The sequence below is a fragment of the Cataglyphis hispanica genome, chromosome 16 (assembly GCF_021464435.1).
Source record: "Cataglyphis hispanica isolate Lineage 1 chromosome 16, ULB_Chis1_1.0, whole genome shotgun sequence".
NCBI classification, from domain to species: Eukaryota; Metazoa; Arthropoda; class Insecta; order Hymenoptera; family Formicidae; genus Cataglyphis; species Cataglyphis hispanica.
Window position 1 is genome coordinate 1,116,874 of NC_065969.1, and position 19,930 is coordinate 1,136,803.

General features: G+C 32.2%; 2 protein-coding genes across 2 annotated transcripts in view; both read right to left on the reverse strand.

Moving 5' to 3' along the window:
* The window catches only part of LOC126855610 (dual specificity protein phosphatase 3-like), a 40,020-nt gene extending 38,443 nt beyond the window's left edge, over positions 1–1,577 (reverse strand). Inside the window, exon 1 of the mRNA XM_050603425.1 lies at positions 1,263–1,577. The gene's annotated coding sequence lies outside the window, so the exon portion shown is untranslated. The remainder of the gene's footprint in view (positions 1–1,262) is intronic.
* A 2,490-nt stretch (positions 1,578–4,067) lies between these two features.
* On the reverse strand, positions 4,068–10,916 carry LOC126855597 (thioredoxin-related transmembrane protein 1). Its single transcript, XM_050603404.1, has 5 exons — positions 10,680–10,916; positions 10,209–10,370; positions 9,902–10,076; positions 5,936–6,037; positions 4,068–5,849 (listed from the first exon to the last, which is right to left on the reverse strand). The coding sequence occupies exons 1-5, from the start codon at positions 10,826–10,828 to the stop codon at positions 5,556–5,558; spliced, it is 882 nt and encodes a 293-aa protein (XP_050459361.1). The 5' UTR covers positions 10,829–10,916; the 3' UTR covers positions 4,068–5,555.
* Between the last annotated feature and the right edge of the window lie 9,014 nt (positions 10,917–19,930).

Below are 19,930 nucleotides of genomic sequence, written 5' to 3' on the forward strand. Positions count from 1 at the left end.
AGACCAGTGAATGAACAGATAATAATACTCAAAACTTCACAAAGGTAAAAAAAACACGTCTAGTACATAAAATCTTCAACTTGTACGCAACAAAAAGTTTAATACTTAAAGTTTAAGCTTTAAAAAATAACTTAAAAAAAAATTTTTTCCTTAAAAAATGATTTTTTCATAAAAAATAAAAAATTAAAAAATAATTTTTCTCTAAAAAATAAAAAAAAATTAAATATGAAATCAATAGTTAACTAGCCAAGTACATAGAAACAGTTCAGTTTGTAAGAATTTGTAATTTGAAATAGTATTTGTCATAAAATCAATTTTGCATTAATAAAAATATTATAGATTCTTTTGAGAAAATTAAAATTAAAAGATTACATTATTATGCTCTTCTCCTAAATAAATATTTTGTATAATATATAAAATACCACTATTATATCGCGGATTTTACAAATAGTAAAAACATAAGCTTTACTAGATAGACACGGAACCTAAAGGATTAAGATTAAAGTGACATAAAAATTTTTGATATGCCCAGGTTGCACTATAAGTCATACATTTTTATTAATATATTGATGTATTGAATAATTTCTGATAACTTTTTGCAAATATGTGCAATACATTTTATTGTTGTTTATTTACATTTTGCCTTTATATTTTTTTAATGTGATTTATAGAAATAAAGAGATCGCTGAATTAATTTCAATCAAAACTAAACAAAATTATATTATGCATATTAAAATTTTGTTTTGCTTGAAATTAATTCAGCGATCTTTTATTTCTGTAAGTCACATTTATTTAAGAATATTAATGTAATAATTATATAATCATTTTATAACTAATAAAATCACTTGAATATAAAAGTTCAATAATATATAGTTCAGTTTTATAACTTTTAGCTAAGTTATATTATGCTTATATAATATTTTCATAATTTCTCCTATATTTCTCATTATATAATATTTTAATTACATTTTATATTTATGTATATAATTATAGTTTTCTATGAGTGGGAAATTACAACTTACATATATATTATTTGTAACGTACACATTATATTAAGTGTTACATTCCGTTATGTGATAGCAATTTAATTGTGATATCTGTGTTTACTGGAATATATATATATATATATATATATATATATATATATATATATATATATATGAAGGTTATATTTACAATTTATAGCTATGAGAATATCGTATAAAAAATACATATTACATTATGAGATATTTTTTAATCTGAAACTAACATTTGTTACTTACAGATATCGAATCTTGATAAATCGGCTTTTTACTATTATTACATAGGAAACTTGTTAACACGAAGCACAGGCAATATAAAGTGTTCGCTACAATTCTCTACAGCGTCACAAGTCACAAGACGACATAAATATACACTGAACAGCTGAATCGAGATTTGTGTATCGAACACATGGCTACCAACTGTTTGAAAAATATATAAAATTTCAATAAGTTGTAAACATTTAGCAATTTTGTTTTTCCGTGTTTATTATATGTTATGCACGACTACTAAGGACTCGAGCACAGACTTTTGCATAAGCGCATAACCATAAGCATAAGGAAATTGATTAGTCCATAAGAATATGCATAAAGAAATTGACCAATCAATTTCCTTATGTTTATGGTTATGCGCTTATGCAAAAATCTGTACTCGGGCCCTAAGCTAATCACACTTTCCGTTAAAGGCCCTTGCACAATGTGAAGTGATAGTGATAGGAACAATAGAATAACGATAGTGATAAGCAATATCCAATGAAAACATTGCATTTTCAAAAAAGCAGATCTCTCATTGGATATCGTCTATTGCTATCACTTTTCTCTTGGTCCTATCGCTATCGCATTGTGCAAGGGCCTTAACCGTAATCGTAACTATAACCAGAGAGAAACCTGAAGGCCCGAGCACAGACTTTTGCACAAGCGCATAACTATAAGCATAAAGAAATTGATTGGTTCACAAATGTATGCATAAGAAAATGAACCAATCAATTTCCTTATGTTTATTGCTATGCGCTTGTGCAAAAGTCTGTGCTCCCCGCTTAACGCATGACAACGCACAAACTTGTGCATAAAGGCCCTTGCACAATGCAAGGCGGTAGCGATAGGAACTAGAAAATAATGATAGCGATAGCAATATCCAATGAGAACACTGCATTTTCAAAAAAGCAAATTTCTCATTGGATATCGTCTATCGCTATTCTCGCTATCACTATTCTCTTGTACCTATCGCCTCGAATTGTGCAAGGGTCTTTAGGCTTTATATTCTAACTCCAAAGTTATTTAGATACCAAATATACATCAATCAAAGTGAACTGAGGAAATGTTGTCTTGAGTCAAAGAATATATTAGTAAAATATATTTGAAATGTGAATTATGATCCAGTTTCTTGTCAATATAAAACACTGATCTATTAATTTAGCAAAATATCACAATATATATATATATACAGGATGTCCCATAATTCATGGATCACCTCGCATATAAAACATGTTAAACTGGATAGGAAAGTCTTCTACCGTTTTATGATTTTCACGATAATTAATAAGAAATTAATTAAAAAAGGTAGGCCAATCCGCATCTTGTACAAGCGCGCGACGAGAAGAGATGTCCTACTGTAATGTGATACTAGGCGCGCGGTGAAGCAGTGACGTCTCTTCTCGCCGCACGCTTGTGAAAAGCGGGGATTGGCCTATCTTTTTTAATTAATTTCTTATTAATTTTTGTGAAAATCGCAAAACGGTAGAGGACTTTCCTTATCCAGTTTAATGCTTTATATGTAGACGAGAGGTGATCCGCGAATTATGGGACATCCTGTATATATATATATATATATATATATATATATATATATATAATAAAATAGTTTTAATACTGTTAATAATTGATTATCATACCTTTTTTAAGACTTCATTTATTCATAATTTCAATATAACATACATATCTTGTCACAATGGCATGGAAGAATATTTTTATATTATTTATATACGCATGTATGTATATACACATATATACACACCCTCCTTTTTCAAAAATAAAACGCGGAAAAATAATTTCAAATATATAATAGCAAGCTAAAATAGGCCTTTATAAAAATTTCATTTAAAATGTATTACAAAAAGTAGTATTGTGCACAGCAGCATTTTAATGATAAATTGTTTTCATTTTCATTGATCGAAATTGTCATAGCTCATTAAAAAAAGCAATCATATTTATAAAAAAAACAATGTAAAATGTTCTTCTTTGATTGGGTACAATCAGAAACTATATAAAAGCTATATTCAATGATCACTGTTCCTAATAATGATAAAAATAAACAGAAATTGCTAATTTTTATGCACTTATAATTAATAACTATAATATTTTAAAATATATTATAATTATAATATAATAATACAAAGTATCACTTAAAGAATGCCCATTAACAATAAGTAGCATTATTCCTTACCAAAGAAATGCATGAGCACATTCAGGCACGCGTCTCACTGACATGCGCCCGACTAAAGGTCGATGCTGATTGGCTTGATTTTCCTCCTTTATTAAGTGTTACAAAAAAAATAATTCAGAATTTTTCGACTCGTTTTTTGATAAGAAATAACGCTATGCACTTAGTGGGCGATTTTTAAGTGACACTCTATATATTTTAGCCAAAATGTATATATGAAAAATATAAAAACAATCGATGTATGTGTGATAATTCTTCAATTATTTTTTAATAATTTTTAAAATATAATAAAATTTAGAAATAGAAAGAAAAGCGAAGAAAAGAAGGATTGACAAAAATGAGGGATATACAAGATGCCTCAGAATCGACGCACCATATGTCAATGATAAATTCTTGAGATCATATAAAGATCAAAATTTTAATATGGAAATGCCAAAGCTACAATAGTTTTTAAAAGAAAAACATTTACAATTGGCCAATGAGAATGTCTTTTTTTCAGGTACAATACATCAGGCACAATAACAAAGGTTCTTTAAGATATCAAATAGAATTTTTCTATGTTGATAATTTACTGAAAAACAATTCAAATAACAATTGTTACTGACATGTATTTTTTTAGAAATAAGTTTATTGAATATAAATATAAATACAATATTATAAACATAAATGTATTAAACATTACTATTTTAATTATTATTTATTATAACTTAAAATAATATTACAAGTGTGTGTAAAATTCTTGACCAACATTCATACTTTGTCAATGTATTCAAATTTCCTATTTTATCATAAAAAAAAAAAAATAATTTATCAATTATATTAATTAGAATATTTTTATTATGCGAGAAACATATTCATCTATGATATATTTCATGTGAAGAAGATTGTTCAGAAATAATTATAATAACATTTTGAAAATATGTTAATAGTTAAAAGTGAATTGATATTTTAAAGCACCTGTGTTACTGTGCAATGTATCATGCCTAAAAGAGCAAATTTTGAGAAACCTTATTGATCAACTTTAACTTGCTTTTCATACAGAACTATTATAGTCTGAACATTTTAATATAAAGAGTTTTATCTCCAAATAATCTTCAGAATTTATCATTATTAAATGGAGCGCTAACTCTAGCCTTAATATAAAATATATAAACTTATAATTGCATAATTATATATCATATATCAACTGTAATTAATAAATAGATTTATATCTTACACAATGTATCTTTAAAGAAAATAATTAATGCTATTATATGCTTTTCTGTAATAAAGATATCAGATATGTTTAAACATATTATCAGATATACAATAAATATTACTCAATATTTTCACTTTCTTGTTTACTAGACTTTACTGTTTTACTTTTTTTTTCTCATATGAAAAACAAAACAATAGAAATTATCAAATAATTTAATTTGTCTTTTCTGTGATCTCAAACATTTTATAAAAGTCATATGTAAAAAGTATTTTAGAAAGCAAAGAATTTAGTTCGAGAATTTACTTCAAGAATTCTTAAGAATGCATTATCATCTAACAAATAACTTGCTAATCAAAACATTTATTAAATTTTTCTTATATTGGTCCTGTATGAATATTATTTTACATTCATTAATATTTTTTTTCTATTGATGAGGACCTGAAGAAGGTCGAAACGTTTGATTTATTAAATTATTTGTCATGATTTAGAAAAAAATTTGTCCAATATGTTTATACATTTTTTTTGTTATTATTTTGAGCTGATTAAAAACATTCAAAAAAATTTAAGCTCTACAATATATATTTCGCGTAGAATGAAATTCTAAAATTTTACTAAGTAATATAACTGAAGTATTCATTTTCATAATTTCAAAAATATATTTGTAAATAAGAAAACATTTACAATGATAATTTAGGGAAGTTTCTTTCACTTAAATTTTTAAATATAAAAACAACAAACATGATTGTTTTTTTTTAATATCTAATCTAGATTTAAAGATATAAGATATTATGTCACATCACGCTATCGCAATGCAGGAATGATTTTGGGAATATACCACAAGAGTTAATCATAATTGATCCATAATTATTAAATATTTACATTAAACAAGTTACTATCTTTAATCAGCCTTGCGTGGTTTACGCTTGCGAACATTGGGACTACTAGTATCAGTTTTAGTATCCTTATCATTCTCACTCACTTCAAGTTCCTTTATGTCAGATTCTTTTTTTCCAGAATCTTCTGCTTCAGATTCTTCTTCATCTACTAAATCATCTCCGACATTTTCAGCAATTTCATCCTCATCCAAACTTCTCTCCTGCATGGAACCATCCAATGTATTATCCTGTTTCTTTTTGTTTTGTTGTTGCACAGGTTTTGGTGGATAAATGAAGTCAATCAAGCATACAATAAGCTGCATATAATTATAAATATAGTTAATCTTGTATTTAATGTCTATATAAAATTCATATATTGCATAAATTCATATACCACACTTACTAGTCCTAATATTGCACCCAAAAAAATTGTTGCAATAGCAAAAATCAAATAACTGCCCCATGTAGGTAATCCAATATCTTCCAAAAGTTTATTATGAATAGCCTAAAAAAAATGATTAAATTGGAATTTTCCTGCACTATTATATCAGTTTAATTTATGTATAAAAATCAAAACCATGCATCTCAATTTCATATATTATATTGCTATACATACATATACATACATATCATACACACACGCGCGCGCACGCACACGCACACGCACACGCATGCATCGCACGCACGCACGCACGCACGCATCGCATCGCATCGCACGCATCGCATCGCACGCACGCATCGCACGCATCGCATCGCACGCATCGCATCGCACGCACGCATCGCACGCACGCATCGCATGCGCGATCGCATCGCATCGCACGCACGCGCATCGCATCGCACGCACGCATCGCATCGCATCGCACGCACGCATCGCATCGCATGCACGCATCGCATCGCACGCATCGCATCGCACGCATCGCATCGCATCGCAACGCATCGCATCGCATCGCACGCACGCATCGCACGCATCGCACGCACGCATCGCACGCATCGCACGCATCGCACGCATCGCATCGCACGCACGCATCGCATCGCACGCACGCACGCACGCATCGCACACGATCGCACAACAACATATACATTATGCATGTACATGTATATATGTATATATATATGTATATATATATATATATATATATATATATATATATATATATATAAAATATTCCACAATCCGCGATTATAATTTTAATAATATATTCTTGAATTCAAATAAAATTAACTCCAATTTTCCATAGAGTGTGTCCTTTCCTTGATATTAAATCCACCATATATTATATGTAATAAATTCAAATCTTCAAATTTTGACTACAGATTTAAAATCAGATGTCTAAAAAATTCTTATATATATAAAATTTCTATATATATATTTTGCTACATATATGTATATGTGTGTGCATATCTAAATTTATTAAAAATTTTTGCCATATTGTTTGTAATTTAAAATTTTTTAATTTTGACTTCAAATTTGTAATCAGTGATTCCAAAAACTTCCATATATTAAATTTCAGCAAAACATGTTAAAAAAAAAATTGTCACAAAAGATTAAACCATTTAAATTGAACTATATATTGTAAACATATATAACTATTATTCATAAAAATTATCCATTAGCTTTTTCAAGTGAAGCAGGTTTAATCTCTGGATTAAATCCAATTTGTCATGAATATATTCGACCGAAAATGGGTTTTGAATCTGATTAATATAAATACATTAATAACACTGGTGGACAAAAAATTTTTGTTAAATAATCAATCAAAGTAGGTGTTTCTTATAAATTTTTGGCCACAAAAAACAATGCCACAAATCAAATTGCTTCATCATGTCAAATTTTAAAATTATTTTGAATTTTAAAATAAATAATCGCTAATTTCTCATATACTTATTCATACCTTACTCTGATTAAAATACTTGTTAAAAATTTTTTCACAGGCCGACAAAAGGTTTTAAAGTTGTTTTGAATTTTAAGATGAGAAATCAATGATTTTTTATTTTAAAATTTGAAATAACTTTAAATTCAAAATAAAAGCTGACTTTAATTAGAGTTATTTGACAAAATCTTTTTTTTTATTGGCCTGTGAAAAAATTTTTGTCGAATAATTTCATTAAAATCAAAGTAGGTGTTTCTTATAGATTTTCGATCATAAAAAACAATGTCGCAAACCAAATTGCTCCATCACATGAGGTTATAAAGCTGTTTTGAATTTTATGACGAAAAATCATTTTTGATTTTAAAATTCAAAATAACTTTAAAACCTGACATGAAGAATCAATTTGGTTTGCGGCATTGTTTTTGTGGCAGGAAATCTATAAGAAACACCTACTCTGATTAGAATTATTTGACAATTTTTTTTGTCGACCTGTGTAATACAAATAATATGAAGCATATCTTGTTTGGCGTCATTTTATATTCAAAGCATAACATTTTTTGCCTTGATTAATCACGCTTACTAAAAGTATTTCATTGATTAATATAGTAACCCAAATATCTTTAGTAACCCAAGACAAAGTTTATAACATTAATTGCACTCAAAGTGATTAAATTTATTTCACTCAAAAATGCTATGTTAAAAAACGGAAAATATAATTTTTTAGTATATATATAACAATGTTGATATTCTGATATAATAAAAATTATAATACTATTTAAAACAAATATAGCAATTATTAAATGTATCAATTAAGAATGCTTTATAAATTATAAAAGTTTTATCAGTTTGAAATTATACAACTTTTTTTTTATTCTGCAATTTTTAACTCGTTTTATTAGTAACTGAAGTTTAATACATCATTTGATCACAATGTATAATGTACAAGAATGAAAAGCTGATAACATTGCAGTAAAAATGAAAAAGTAAAAATTATCAGCAAAAATTCAACTCAATAAAACTTATATAATTTAACTTATATTAATTTGTAAAATAATTCTATTATATTATATATATTATATGTTGTTGTATGAATAACGCTATAACTATATCACATTAAAATATCCATATTATTGTAAAAAAAATTTAAAAACTTTTCAATTCTCTACATTTGTAACAATGTAAAGTCTAATTGTCATAAAAATTATATGTATTAGAGAATTGAAGTTTTTTAATTTTTTTTACAATAATATGGATATTTTAATGTGATAAGTTATAGCATTATTCATTCTTTACAGCATTTTCATATAATTATATATATACACAGGGTGCTCCGAAACTACCGGACTTCCTTTTAATGGCAGATTCCTTAGAACAGTTCAAAACAAAAATCCTAATACAAAAATGTCGAGGCTATAATAGTTTTTAAACGGGAAGATTATATTATACGAATGAGAGAGCTGAGATTTTGTGCGCTCAGGTACAGTGAAATAACGAATGAAAAAAGTGCTTTATAAATGCGATATATTTTTTACGAGATTATGATTATTGTATAAATTTACAATAGCATTGTCATTATATGATTTTTGCTTCTTTACGTAATGCATTCTTTTTACGAATAATGAATGCGAGAATTAAAGGCATCTCAAAAATGATTCAAAAATTTGTGTTCATGTCATGTCACATGTTCCAACTTCAGTTGTCAAAGTGATTGATCAATATTACAATAAAGGTGTCTGCTATGATATGTTATGAAAATAATTTGTATTTCATTACAAAGATTCTAAAACATTCAAAATGTAAAATAAATAAATGTCAAATCTAATTCTATTACAATTTAATTGTCTTGCATAGCATATCATAGCAAACACCTTCATGGTAACATTGAGTGATCACTTTGACAGCTGAAATTGAAACATGTCGCAAAATTTTACTTAAATCCTTTTTGAGATGCCTTTAGTTCTCGCATTCATTATTCATAAAAGGAATATATTAATGCAATGCATAAAAAAGTGGAAAAACATATAATTACAATGCTATTGTAAATTTATACTATAATCTTAATATAAAAAGATCATCCCATTTATAGAGCACTTTTTTCACTTGTTATTTCGCCGTGCCTGAGCGCGTGAAATCTCTGCTCTCTCATTCATAAAATATAATTGCTTCCCATTTAAAAACTATTATAGCCTTATTTTTGTATTAGGATTTTTGTCTTGAAATATTCTAAGGAATCTGCCATTAAAAAGAAGCCCGGTTTGGGATATCCTGTATATATATGAAAAAGATAAATGAAAAAGTAGAAATTACCAACAAAATTTTAAATCAATAAAACTTATATAATTTGTAAAATTATTTTGTTATGTGTGTATATAAATTATATATATATATATATATATATATATATATATATATATATATATACACTTAAAGACGGATTACTACTTATAAAGGGATAGAATGAATATAGAAATTACATATGATGCATATACATTACTTACTCGTAATACTTGAGACAATTTAAAGAATTGACTCAAAATTGACATATGAAATGATGTTGGACTCTTCCAACTAGGTATTGGATCAACTTTTGTCCACGTCTTTTTAGATACAAATTCAATTAATGAAATTTTATCCCTTGGACTTCTATATTGCCTAAATATTCCATTATTTACACTAGAAGGTAAAGTGTAATTTTAAAATGTAGTTATAAAATTAAATATTAATGATATATATTTGTATGTTTGTATAGTTATATACAAAAAGAGAAAATACAATATAAATCATATTTAGAAATCACAAACTTACTGAAATATTGTAGGTAAAGCTGTAACCATAAATCTACCACTAAGACCTGGAGAATCTGTTATATCTATCTTCCCAATATTAATATTGAGATTTCTTTTTAATAATGCAATATCTTCCCAGATTGGTTCAAGAGCTTTGCACGCAGGACACCATGGTGCATAACTAATAAATATTGTAACATAATAGAAATTCTAATAAAATATTATACATATGTATAATTTGATACAATATAATATTATTAAATATATTTACTAATGTGAAAGAATATGTGTAAGAACTTAGTATAAATATATAAAAGAAACAATTTTTTTGTAGCTCTACATATTACAAGATATTTCAAATAGATTTATTTTTATATTTCATAATACATGTTAATATTCATTAATAGAAGTCAAATTCGAATATTGCTGTTTGACATTCCAATCAACTATGACGGTGGATAAGTATCAATCCGAAAATGGTTAAACTTACAATTCGATCATCCATTCTCCCGTGAGCATGAGATCCCAATTATCTTCGTTGAGTTGTTGTACTAAGTTATCCTTCGTTTGGTGCTGTGCGTTCGCACTGGCATATGCAGATAATAGTACAATGTAGATGATAGAAAATACAGGACCCATTTTGACCAATAACACTTTATCTTTAACAATTTCCAGCAATGTTAACCGGCATCATACACAATAGTATACAACGCCAACTACCGAGTAAACATGATCTCTTCTCACATCATATCATATTAGATACGTTCAGAAAACACAACCGTTTGGTAGCAATCAAACGTAATTGGTTCTTACTTTGGCAACCAACAAATCAACGTCTAGTGTTGACAAAACGATGTTCAGCGGTTGTTTTCTGAACACACCCATTGGCCGCGTTCAGCAGAAAAAGCTCATCTTGTCAACACTCAATGTTGATTTGTTGGTTCTACAAATATGAGCTAATCACGTTCAATTGCTCCTGAGTAATATTTTTTGCTGAACACTCTTATTAACTCCTGCACACAGAACGCAGCAATATTTGCCGCGCGGCAAGAAGCAATGCGGTAGCCAATCAATTTTTCACTCTTATGGAAAAGTTGTAAGTTGATTGGCTACCGCGTTACTTTTTGTTGTGCGACAATCATTGCCGCGTTCTGTGCAGGAGCCTTTAAGTATATATTAGACTACGAAATAAAAATAGAGAATTGAAAATTAAGAGCCGGAATATAAGAAATAAAAAAGCCGAACCATAAATATAAGAAAATTGATGGTCCATTTTCTTATAAATATGCTTATGGATCAATTAATTTCTTTTATGATGTCCTGCCATTTTCAAAAATTATATTTTAGCTAGTAATTATAAGTATCGCATTTATTTTTGCAATATACCTATGGAATATAAAACAATTATTTAATCCATTTGCTTTTATTTCAATTATTAATAAATTTTAATCACATATCGTTCTAATTCCATATGATTATTTAATTTATGACGTTTTCGATTGGACGGGTTAATTTAGATATCTTTAACCAGAGATCGGCCAATATGCCGTTGTGGAGTAAAATCGGATATAACATTTTTGATAGCGGTTTATTTTGATTCCCGAATAAATATAATAATATATATGATATATATTTTTCGTTTTAAGTTAAGTGAGTAATGAATATTAAAACACAACACAATTGTACCTAAAATTAAATTTATAATCAGAAATATTAAAATATAACATAGTTATGGGCTAGGTCGGTTACGTTAGCTATATATCTTTCTCTCTCACACTATATATATCTTTCACTCTCCACTATACAGAGTGTCCCATTTTAAAAAACGCACCTCAATAATTCTTGCTCTTCGACGAAGCATTTTCAACAAAAATGTTTTAGACAAAAGTTATATGGTTTCGAGGGATAAAATGATATCATTGGTTTAATCTTGAAGAGTTATTTAAAGTTCACATGAAGATCATATTTAATTTTTTTAATAGAATACTATTTTTTATTGCATATTCTTATAGCCCATCTTAAGAGAGCTTTCCAAAACACTATGATAAAATATGTTTTTTTTTTAAGTACTTTAAGAAAAAAAAAGAGGGAGGGAAGAAGTCCCTGGGAGCACGACCCAGGACCACGCGGCTGTGAGTTGATTTGACCTTGGAATGATCTCTAAGGGTCAATTTGACCCCATAACATAACAACATACAAGATATTTTGTATTTTATGTAAAAATATTGTAACTTTGAAGTATTATAACTCGGAAAGTACTTAAAAAAAACTTTATTATATAGTGTTTTGGACCCTGTCCCACATCCAGACACCTAAAACACCTTAGGCAACGCGTCTCGGGCGGCCCAAGGGGCGACGCCGTCCAAGTTGCCCGCTCCTCTCCCTTTTCCCTTAGGTTCTTCTTTCCTCCCTCCGAAATGATCTCGGAGAAGGGAAGGCGGACCCAGACATAGCCCCCCTTGGCGATTACAGCCGCGTGGTCCCGGCTCGTCCCGCCAGGGACTTCTTCTCTCCCTCTTTCTTTTTCTTCAGCAGAAGATCAAGGGGATAATATAGAGGGAGGAGAAGCATCTCTCCCGCGAGATACCCTCCTCTTCCTCCGTTTCCCCATCTTCGCCCCTCCTCCTGCGGAGGGGGAACAGGAGGCTTGGAGAACTCAGTCCTCTTCTCCACCGCTATCCCTTCCTTCCCGGGAACGCGCTTCGGCGACAGCGAGGAAGTACACCCACATCCTAGATAGGCAGTCCCGACCTCGACTCGCATCCCAGCGTCGCTTCCCTATACCGGTCGCGGAGAGCCAGCCCAAGGGACATTGCTTCGATGACCATGAGCGTCAACTACTTCACGTCCCAGTCAGTCTCCTCCTACCTAGGCGTACCTTCGCGCGAATAGCCCTCTTAGTCAGCACTCCCGTGAGTGCATCGAGCCGTATCCTTAACTCTTTCGTGGTGAAATCCCGGGCCACCAGCAAACCTATCAGAGTTCAGCCACGATCCTCCTCACATACTCATTCGCCAAGGACTCCAACTCGTCATCGCCGACCTGCCGTGCATCCGTCGCGCCCTTCCTTGACTCGACATTTCGCACATCGCACGATGACGACGTAAGTGGAACTGGGACTATACTCTCCCCATTCCGACCCCTGAGTATACGGTCACCCTGGGGTAGTACGTTCTTCACTTTTTTTGACGTCATCCATATGGCTCGAAAGGAGGTTTTCGGGATTTTCCTTCTCTTAGACGACTATCTTACCGGGCTAACGGGCTCGTCTACTCGAGTGCATTTAATTAAAGGGGCATTACCCTCTAGGCTGATGGTGAATCACCTCGGCCACTCTGGCCTCTTTATTAACGAGATGGGCGTTTGCGTCCTCGAGTGCATTTGTTTCGAGGGGCACTACTCTCTAGATATGCGTTAGCCAGCCACCCCTTGGACCACCCCGATTTAACCATGCCTTGGCATGGTTAAATCCATCGGTACAGCTCCAAGGGATCATTACAGCCAGAGCCCTACTGCCGACGTCAAGGCCGCATGTCACAGTGGGGTGATTAGGATCTCTAGGTTAATCCAACCCGGATCAATTAATCACTATATTTTACTATGAATTCAAGACCTCCGTATATATAGCAGGCAAATTTAATATTTCTTATTTTTTATTATTGCAATCGTTTGGGAATCATTTGGGCAAATTTATAAATATATTCTTATAGTTTACGAAATAATAATTTATTTATAATAAATGAAAATTAATTGAACGTATAGTTAGTAGACATAATTTAAAAAAAAAATTTTTATTTTAATCAAAGTGAAATTATTTGGAAAACACGTATAATGTTTTTAACTTTTAGGAAATAATAGCTTATATTATAATAATTAATTTTCTATCAGATGATAATCCGGAACAGAATACATAAGGTCAAATAGTCTAAATAGACGGGATCCAATATAGTCCACATTAATAATTGGCCAGTTGTTGCACTAGAACTCTGATTGGTCAATTGTACTAGATTGGTCCATGAAAAGATCACATACATAAAACGGAGCGCGCATTATGTGTGTATTTCTTTTGGTTGCCATAGCGAAGCATGCTCGCAAACTGCTCCTCCCATTGCTTCGCCGCGGACCGAGTATCAATTGACAATGGAAGGCATTTTCGCGCCACGAGCTTTTCGCGGCACTTCGTTGGCTGATCTTTTAAAATTAATATTTTCTTAAATATTGAGAAAATCACAAAATGGTACAGGACTTTTCTATTCAGAATAACACCCTCTACCTTCCCTTAAAGGGTAATCCGCGAATTATCGGACACCCTGTATATATATATATATATATATATATATATATATATATATATATATATGTATATATGTGCGTGCGTGCGTGCGTGCGCATGTGCGTGTGCGTACGTGTGCGTGTGTGTGTAATTTCTTTTATATGTGTAAATATATTACTTAAAAATAATAAAAATAATAATAAAATTTTATTAATAATAAATTTTTATTGTCTAATAATATATTTCCCGTCCAGAGTTGTTAGTGCCCTATCAGGCTCCTTCCCAGGTAGCGGATTGGGGAACGCCCACCTGTCTACCGGATGGTAGCGGGGAAATAAAATACCCGGTGGACCAAAACTAACAAAACAAGATGAAGCAATGGACAAAACATACGGAAATACCGCAGGTGGCAGCTCAGTTATACTGGAAAATCCACCCTCCTAGGAGGCAAGTCCTAAGGATTCTGGAAAGGGCCAACTATTGCTCGTTTCCTTCAAAAGAAGTACTAAGTTTCTCAAATTACCGTTTAAAAAATCGGAAGCTACTAACTGGGGCAACCACATAAAACCTCAAGTAAAACCTACAATAATAACTGACTGCAAAATATTAGATCATAGAACTCGCTTGCAATCATTTAGTGGAGCCTCAACCAGCACTACTGTCAAAATCAGCACTTCTGTCGGAAGAGAAGTCGTCGACGCCAACTCTCTCATGCAGTCTCAGAAAAATCACTCCGATGGGACTCGAATGAACTTTTGGACTGTAGTTATTAACTTAAAGAAAAGACAAAGAAATAGTCCTGAATCCACTAATAAAACCTATAAGCAAACTAAAATAAACACATACTGGTTAGGAAATCAGATCGCAACAACAAACAGATTTCAGAAACTTGAAAATGATCAATATGATTCTGATACTGGGTCTACTCAATCGAAGATGCAAACAAAACCTCTCCTATATTCGATGGCGTTAGTAATATTCAACCACACAGTGAACTTTTAAATGAAACCGTTCAGCAGGACTATGAGATTAAAGTACTTAGCACCAAACAGATGAAGAACCAATCAAAATCTACTAAAGCATATAGCATAATAGTTAAAGAATTACAAAAATGTGATACAGAGTTCCACACATACAAACCTAAACATAAAAGAAGCTTCAGAGTGGTACTTAAGAACATGCATCCATCATCCAACACCGAAAAAATCAAAGAAGCCATAAAGTAACTGGGCCATAGCGTTTCTAATATATGGTGCATCAAACAAAGAGTGACTAAGCTGCCACTGCCAATATTCTTTATTGATCTGAAACCTAACGCAAACAATAAAAAAAAATATAAAACTCACCTCCTTCAATGTCGAGTGGTGATAGAAACACCTCATCTTAGAAAAGAAATTCCGCAGTGCACTAACTGCCAACAATACGGCTATACAAAAAAATACAAAAAAATTTTGTCATCTGTCAAGAGCTAGATGTGTAAAGTGTGCAGGCGATCACCAGACCAGCCAATGCCCAAGAAAAGTGAGATCAGATGATGTGACATGTGTTCTTTGCAACTAGAATCACCCTGCAAACTACAAAGGTTGCTCTGTCTACAAACAATTGCAGAAATCCAGATTTACAAATCCTAGACTCAAATCAATACCAGCCACTGAATCTTGAATCAAGCCATGAGAACTCCAATGATGAATAAAGAAAGGAATAAAGAAAGGAATACACCGGCTACATACTTTCAAGCAGCATAGAAGTCATCTGAGTGTGAACCTTTGATCAGCAGCAACAATGTGAATACACAAAACAAAGACAACAAAGAACTCATAGAAATGATAAAACAACTGGCTCAACATATAACTAACATGATCAACGCAATGAATGATCTTATATCCAAACTACTGCTTTCGGTAAACTAAATATGTAATATGGAATGCCAACAGCTTGTCAAAACATATGTTTATTTAGTTAATTCTGATGAATTAAAAACATTTCTTAAGTTGCGTAATATCGATATTATACTAATCTCCGAAATACATTACACAACAAAAAGCTACCTAAGAATACCTAAGTTCAAATTATATCATACCAACCATTCAGGTAGTACAGCCCATGAAGGCACTGCTGTCATTATCAGAGACAACATTAAGGGCCAATTTCCACCTTCGGTTAAGTTAACCAATAGTTAAAATCAGCAAGGTGACAACAGAAATGATAAGAATGCTTGGCTTTCCTTCACCTCTATTTTCTGTTGCCACCCTGCTGATTTTAACCATCGGTTAACTTAACCAAAGGTGAAATTGGCCCTAAGCATCATGAGATTAACTCATATAATAAGAATCATCTTTAGGCCACGAATATTGTGGTTGAGGACTGGACTAGTCTTATAATCTTCTCAGCTGTTTATTACCCTCCGAAACACTCTATTAAAAAAAAACAGTTCATGGACTTCTTCACCAGCCTGGATCATTGTTTTATGGCTGAAGGAGACTATAACGCCAAAAACGTTCACTGGGGCTTCAGACTTACTCTGCCCAGAGGTCGTGAATTGCTATAAGTTAGCAATTATTTAACTTACTGACCATCTGATCCCAAAAAACTGCCTTATTGACTTTAGTATTATCAAAGGTACATCAAGTCATTACATCAAATGTGAATCGTGCTTAGATTTATCGTCAGATCACTCACCAGTTAATCATGCTCAGTAAGCAGATTCTCGCTATAGAAAAACCGCCAAGACTCCACAGTTGCAAGACAAACTGGACAAGTTTTCGCGAAATAGTTAAGGCTCCATTAGACCTTAATATACCACTAAACTCTGATGAAAACATCACGGAAGCAGTTGAACATTTCAACATATGTGACCAAAGTGCAGCGTGGGATTCTACACTTCAAGACATTTGCCTGTCTGTATCTGATTGCCCTCAGACAATCAGAGAAAAAATAGCGGAGAAACGGAAACTACGCAAGCAGTGGCAACAAAATAGATGCCCTTCCAAAAAAAGACTCAATCATGCAATTAGAGAACTGAAGACTTTGTTACAAAACGCAAAGAACCTAGGAATACAGAACTACTTAAATAACATGAGTGCCTCTGCAGCATCAAATTATTCATTGTGGAAAGCTACCAAAAATTTGAAGCACCCGCCAACTACTTCTTCTATCCGCAAGCACGACAACAGCTGGGTTAGAAGTAACGCAGAAAAAGCCAAAGCCTTTGTCAAACTCTTGACAGTATTTACACCAAATCCAAACGATTGTTTGACTGAAGATGAAATAAACATAAACGAAGTTCTAAACCAGGCAAACCAACTTGATCTTCCAATCAATAAATTCTGCAAGCAGGAAGTGCTGACAGTAATCAAGAATTTAAACTCCAAAAAAGCACCTGGGTATGATTTTATAACAGGCAAATTGCTGAAAGAACTTCCAGTAGAGAGAGTTACCTTTTACACATGTATAATGCTATACTGAGGAGGAGCTATGTACCCTCACAATGGAAAATGGCAGAGGTCATCATGATCCAGAAACCTGGCAAATCTGCAGAAGACGTGAGGTCTTATCGACCAATCAGCTTATTACCTATTCCCTCCAAAATAATGGAGTAGCTATTCTTGATGAGACTAACGCCTATTATTCTTCTTCTTTCTTAAATGGCACCTGCTCTCGGTCGAGAATCAATACGGACAGAGACACACGTATAATGTGTAATACATAAGTGGCGTTAAATATTTTCTAACGCTCTATTAGTGGTCACACTGCGGAGACGCGAGTAAAAATGTCGAGGTGAGCTCCAGTGTATGTTATAGTTGCAAGGAAAGAGGGGGGATTTCCAATATGGAGAGACCACGTAGCGTGAAGTAGCGGGATTTTCAAATCTTCATATTGCATGTTTTGTAGAAGGCAATTAATCTGCAAATTTTGTTGGCTGGATTCTTTAATATAAAGATGTCTATGGATTGATGGCCAGCTGAAACTATAGCAGATCTTAATTATGTTGCTTTATTACACGTATTAGAGCAGCAAAATACAATATGATTAATATCTTGTGAAGGATGTCCACATGGGCAAGATTCATTATCGATTAAATTTTTCTGAAAAAGGCTATAATTAAGATTGTAATGATTAGACCTAATGCGCGAAACTATGACTATAGTTTCTCTGGAAAGATTCATACGATAGTACCATGGTTTCTTGTTTTTCTGATAGATCCTCTCAAAGAATGAAATGCCTTTAAATTTAGCCCAAAGCTCTAGATATTTATTGAAGTCAAAATCAAGTTTTTCTTAGCACAGAAAAAAGATCTGAATACAGAATCTTGAAATTAGTGGTCATACCTTCTTTAATGGCACGCCTGGCTAGCTCGGCTATTTCATTACCGCGAATTCCTCTGTGTGATGAAACCCAGATAAATTGTATACAGACATTTTGCATGCGTGTCGCCTCGAGTTTTGCCTTAATGAGCGGGATTAGATAACTGTTTTGACAAATGGAGGTTTCTTATAGCGCTTTAAGTACGCTCATAGAGTCAGAGATAATACTAGCTTTGTGAGTATTAGTGTCAAGAATTAATAGGATGGCATATATAGCCCAAGCTTCGGCAGAAAAACTGAAGGCGTGGTGAGAGATTTTGTGCATCAATTGTATTTCTGGCGCAGGAGAGTAGCAGGCAGATCCTACATATGAGCCATCCTTAATCTTAGACCCATCCGTGTAAAAAGCAATCGTACCCTCGAGAATGCTACCGAAAGTCTGTGTAAATAGATTTTGCGCAATTGTTTTAGTTTATCTAGAAAGTCTTGTTGCGGATATATTATTTCAGGAGTAAGGTAAGATTATTGATACGAGTGTTGAAATTGAGGGAGGATGATGGACTTGTATATAGTCTGCTTATGGGGTGCGAGTTGACGAAAGAGATTAATCGCGGGAAAGTTAGTTGAGAGATATTCAAAATTTTTGTAGTTATCAATAATAGTGTCCGAAAAATTTTCGAAACAATTCACGACCGGATGGTCAGTGACGGACAGAATTTTAATAAGGAATCTTGTAGTTAAATATCGAAAGCGATACTCGAGAGACGGTTCTTTTGCTTCCGCAAACATTACATTGATTGGTATGAAGATGCGATATCCAAGGCAAAGTCTTACTGCTTTGTTTTGAATAAGTTTTAATTTATGAAAACGAGGGGAGTCTTTAAGGGCAAATATATGGCAGGCATATTCAATGGAGCTTCTTAGTAACGAGCGGTATACTGTGAGCAAAAGTTGTAGGTGTGATCCCCACCATACTCCTCGTAGAGCTGAGATTATTTGCATAATTTTTCTAGATTTATTGATAACGTAGTCCACGTGAGCATTCCCGTTAAGTTTAAAATCTAATAGAACACCTAGAAAGCGAACTACTCGAGCTGATTCAATAGTGGAATCATTGAGGGTGATATAGTCAATAGAAGGGCGAATATTAGGTCGTGAAAAAAA

What these genes read in the sequence shown, in the direction of transcription:
- LOC126855597 (XM_050603404.1), bottom strand. Translation starts at nt 10,828, where the DNA reads ATGGGTCCTGTATTTTCTATCATCTACATTGTACTATTATCTGCATAT. An exon ending in GGAGAATGGATGATCGAATT is followed by an intron (nt 10,371 to 10,679) that starts GTAAGTTTAACC and finishes AATATTTATTAG; the next exon opens with TTATGCACCATGGTGTCCTG. An exon ending in AATTGTCTCAAGTATTACGA is followed by an intron (nt 6,038 to 9,901) that starts GTAAGTAATGTA and finishes CATTTTTTTTAG; the next exon opens with GCTATTCATAATAAACTTTT.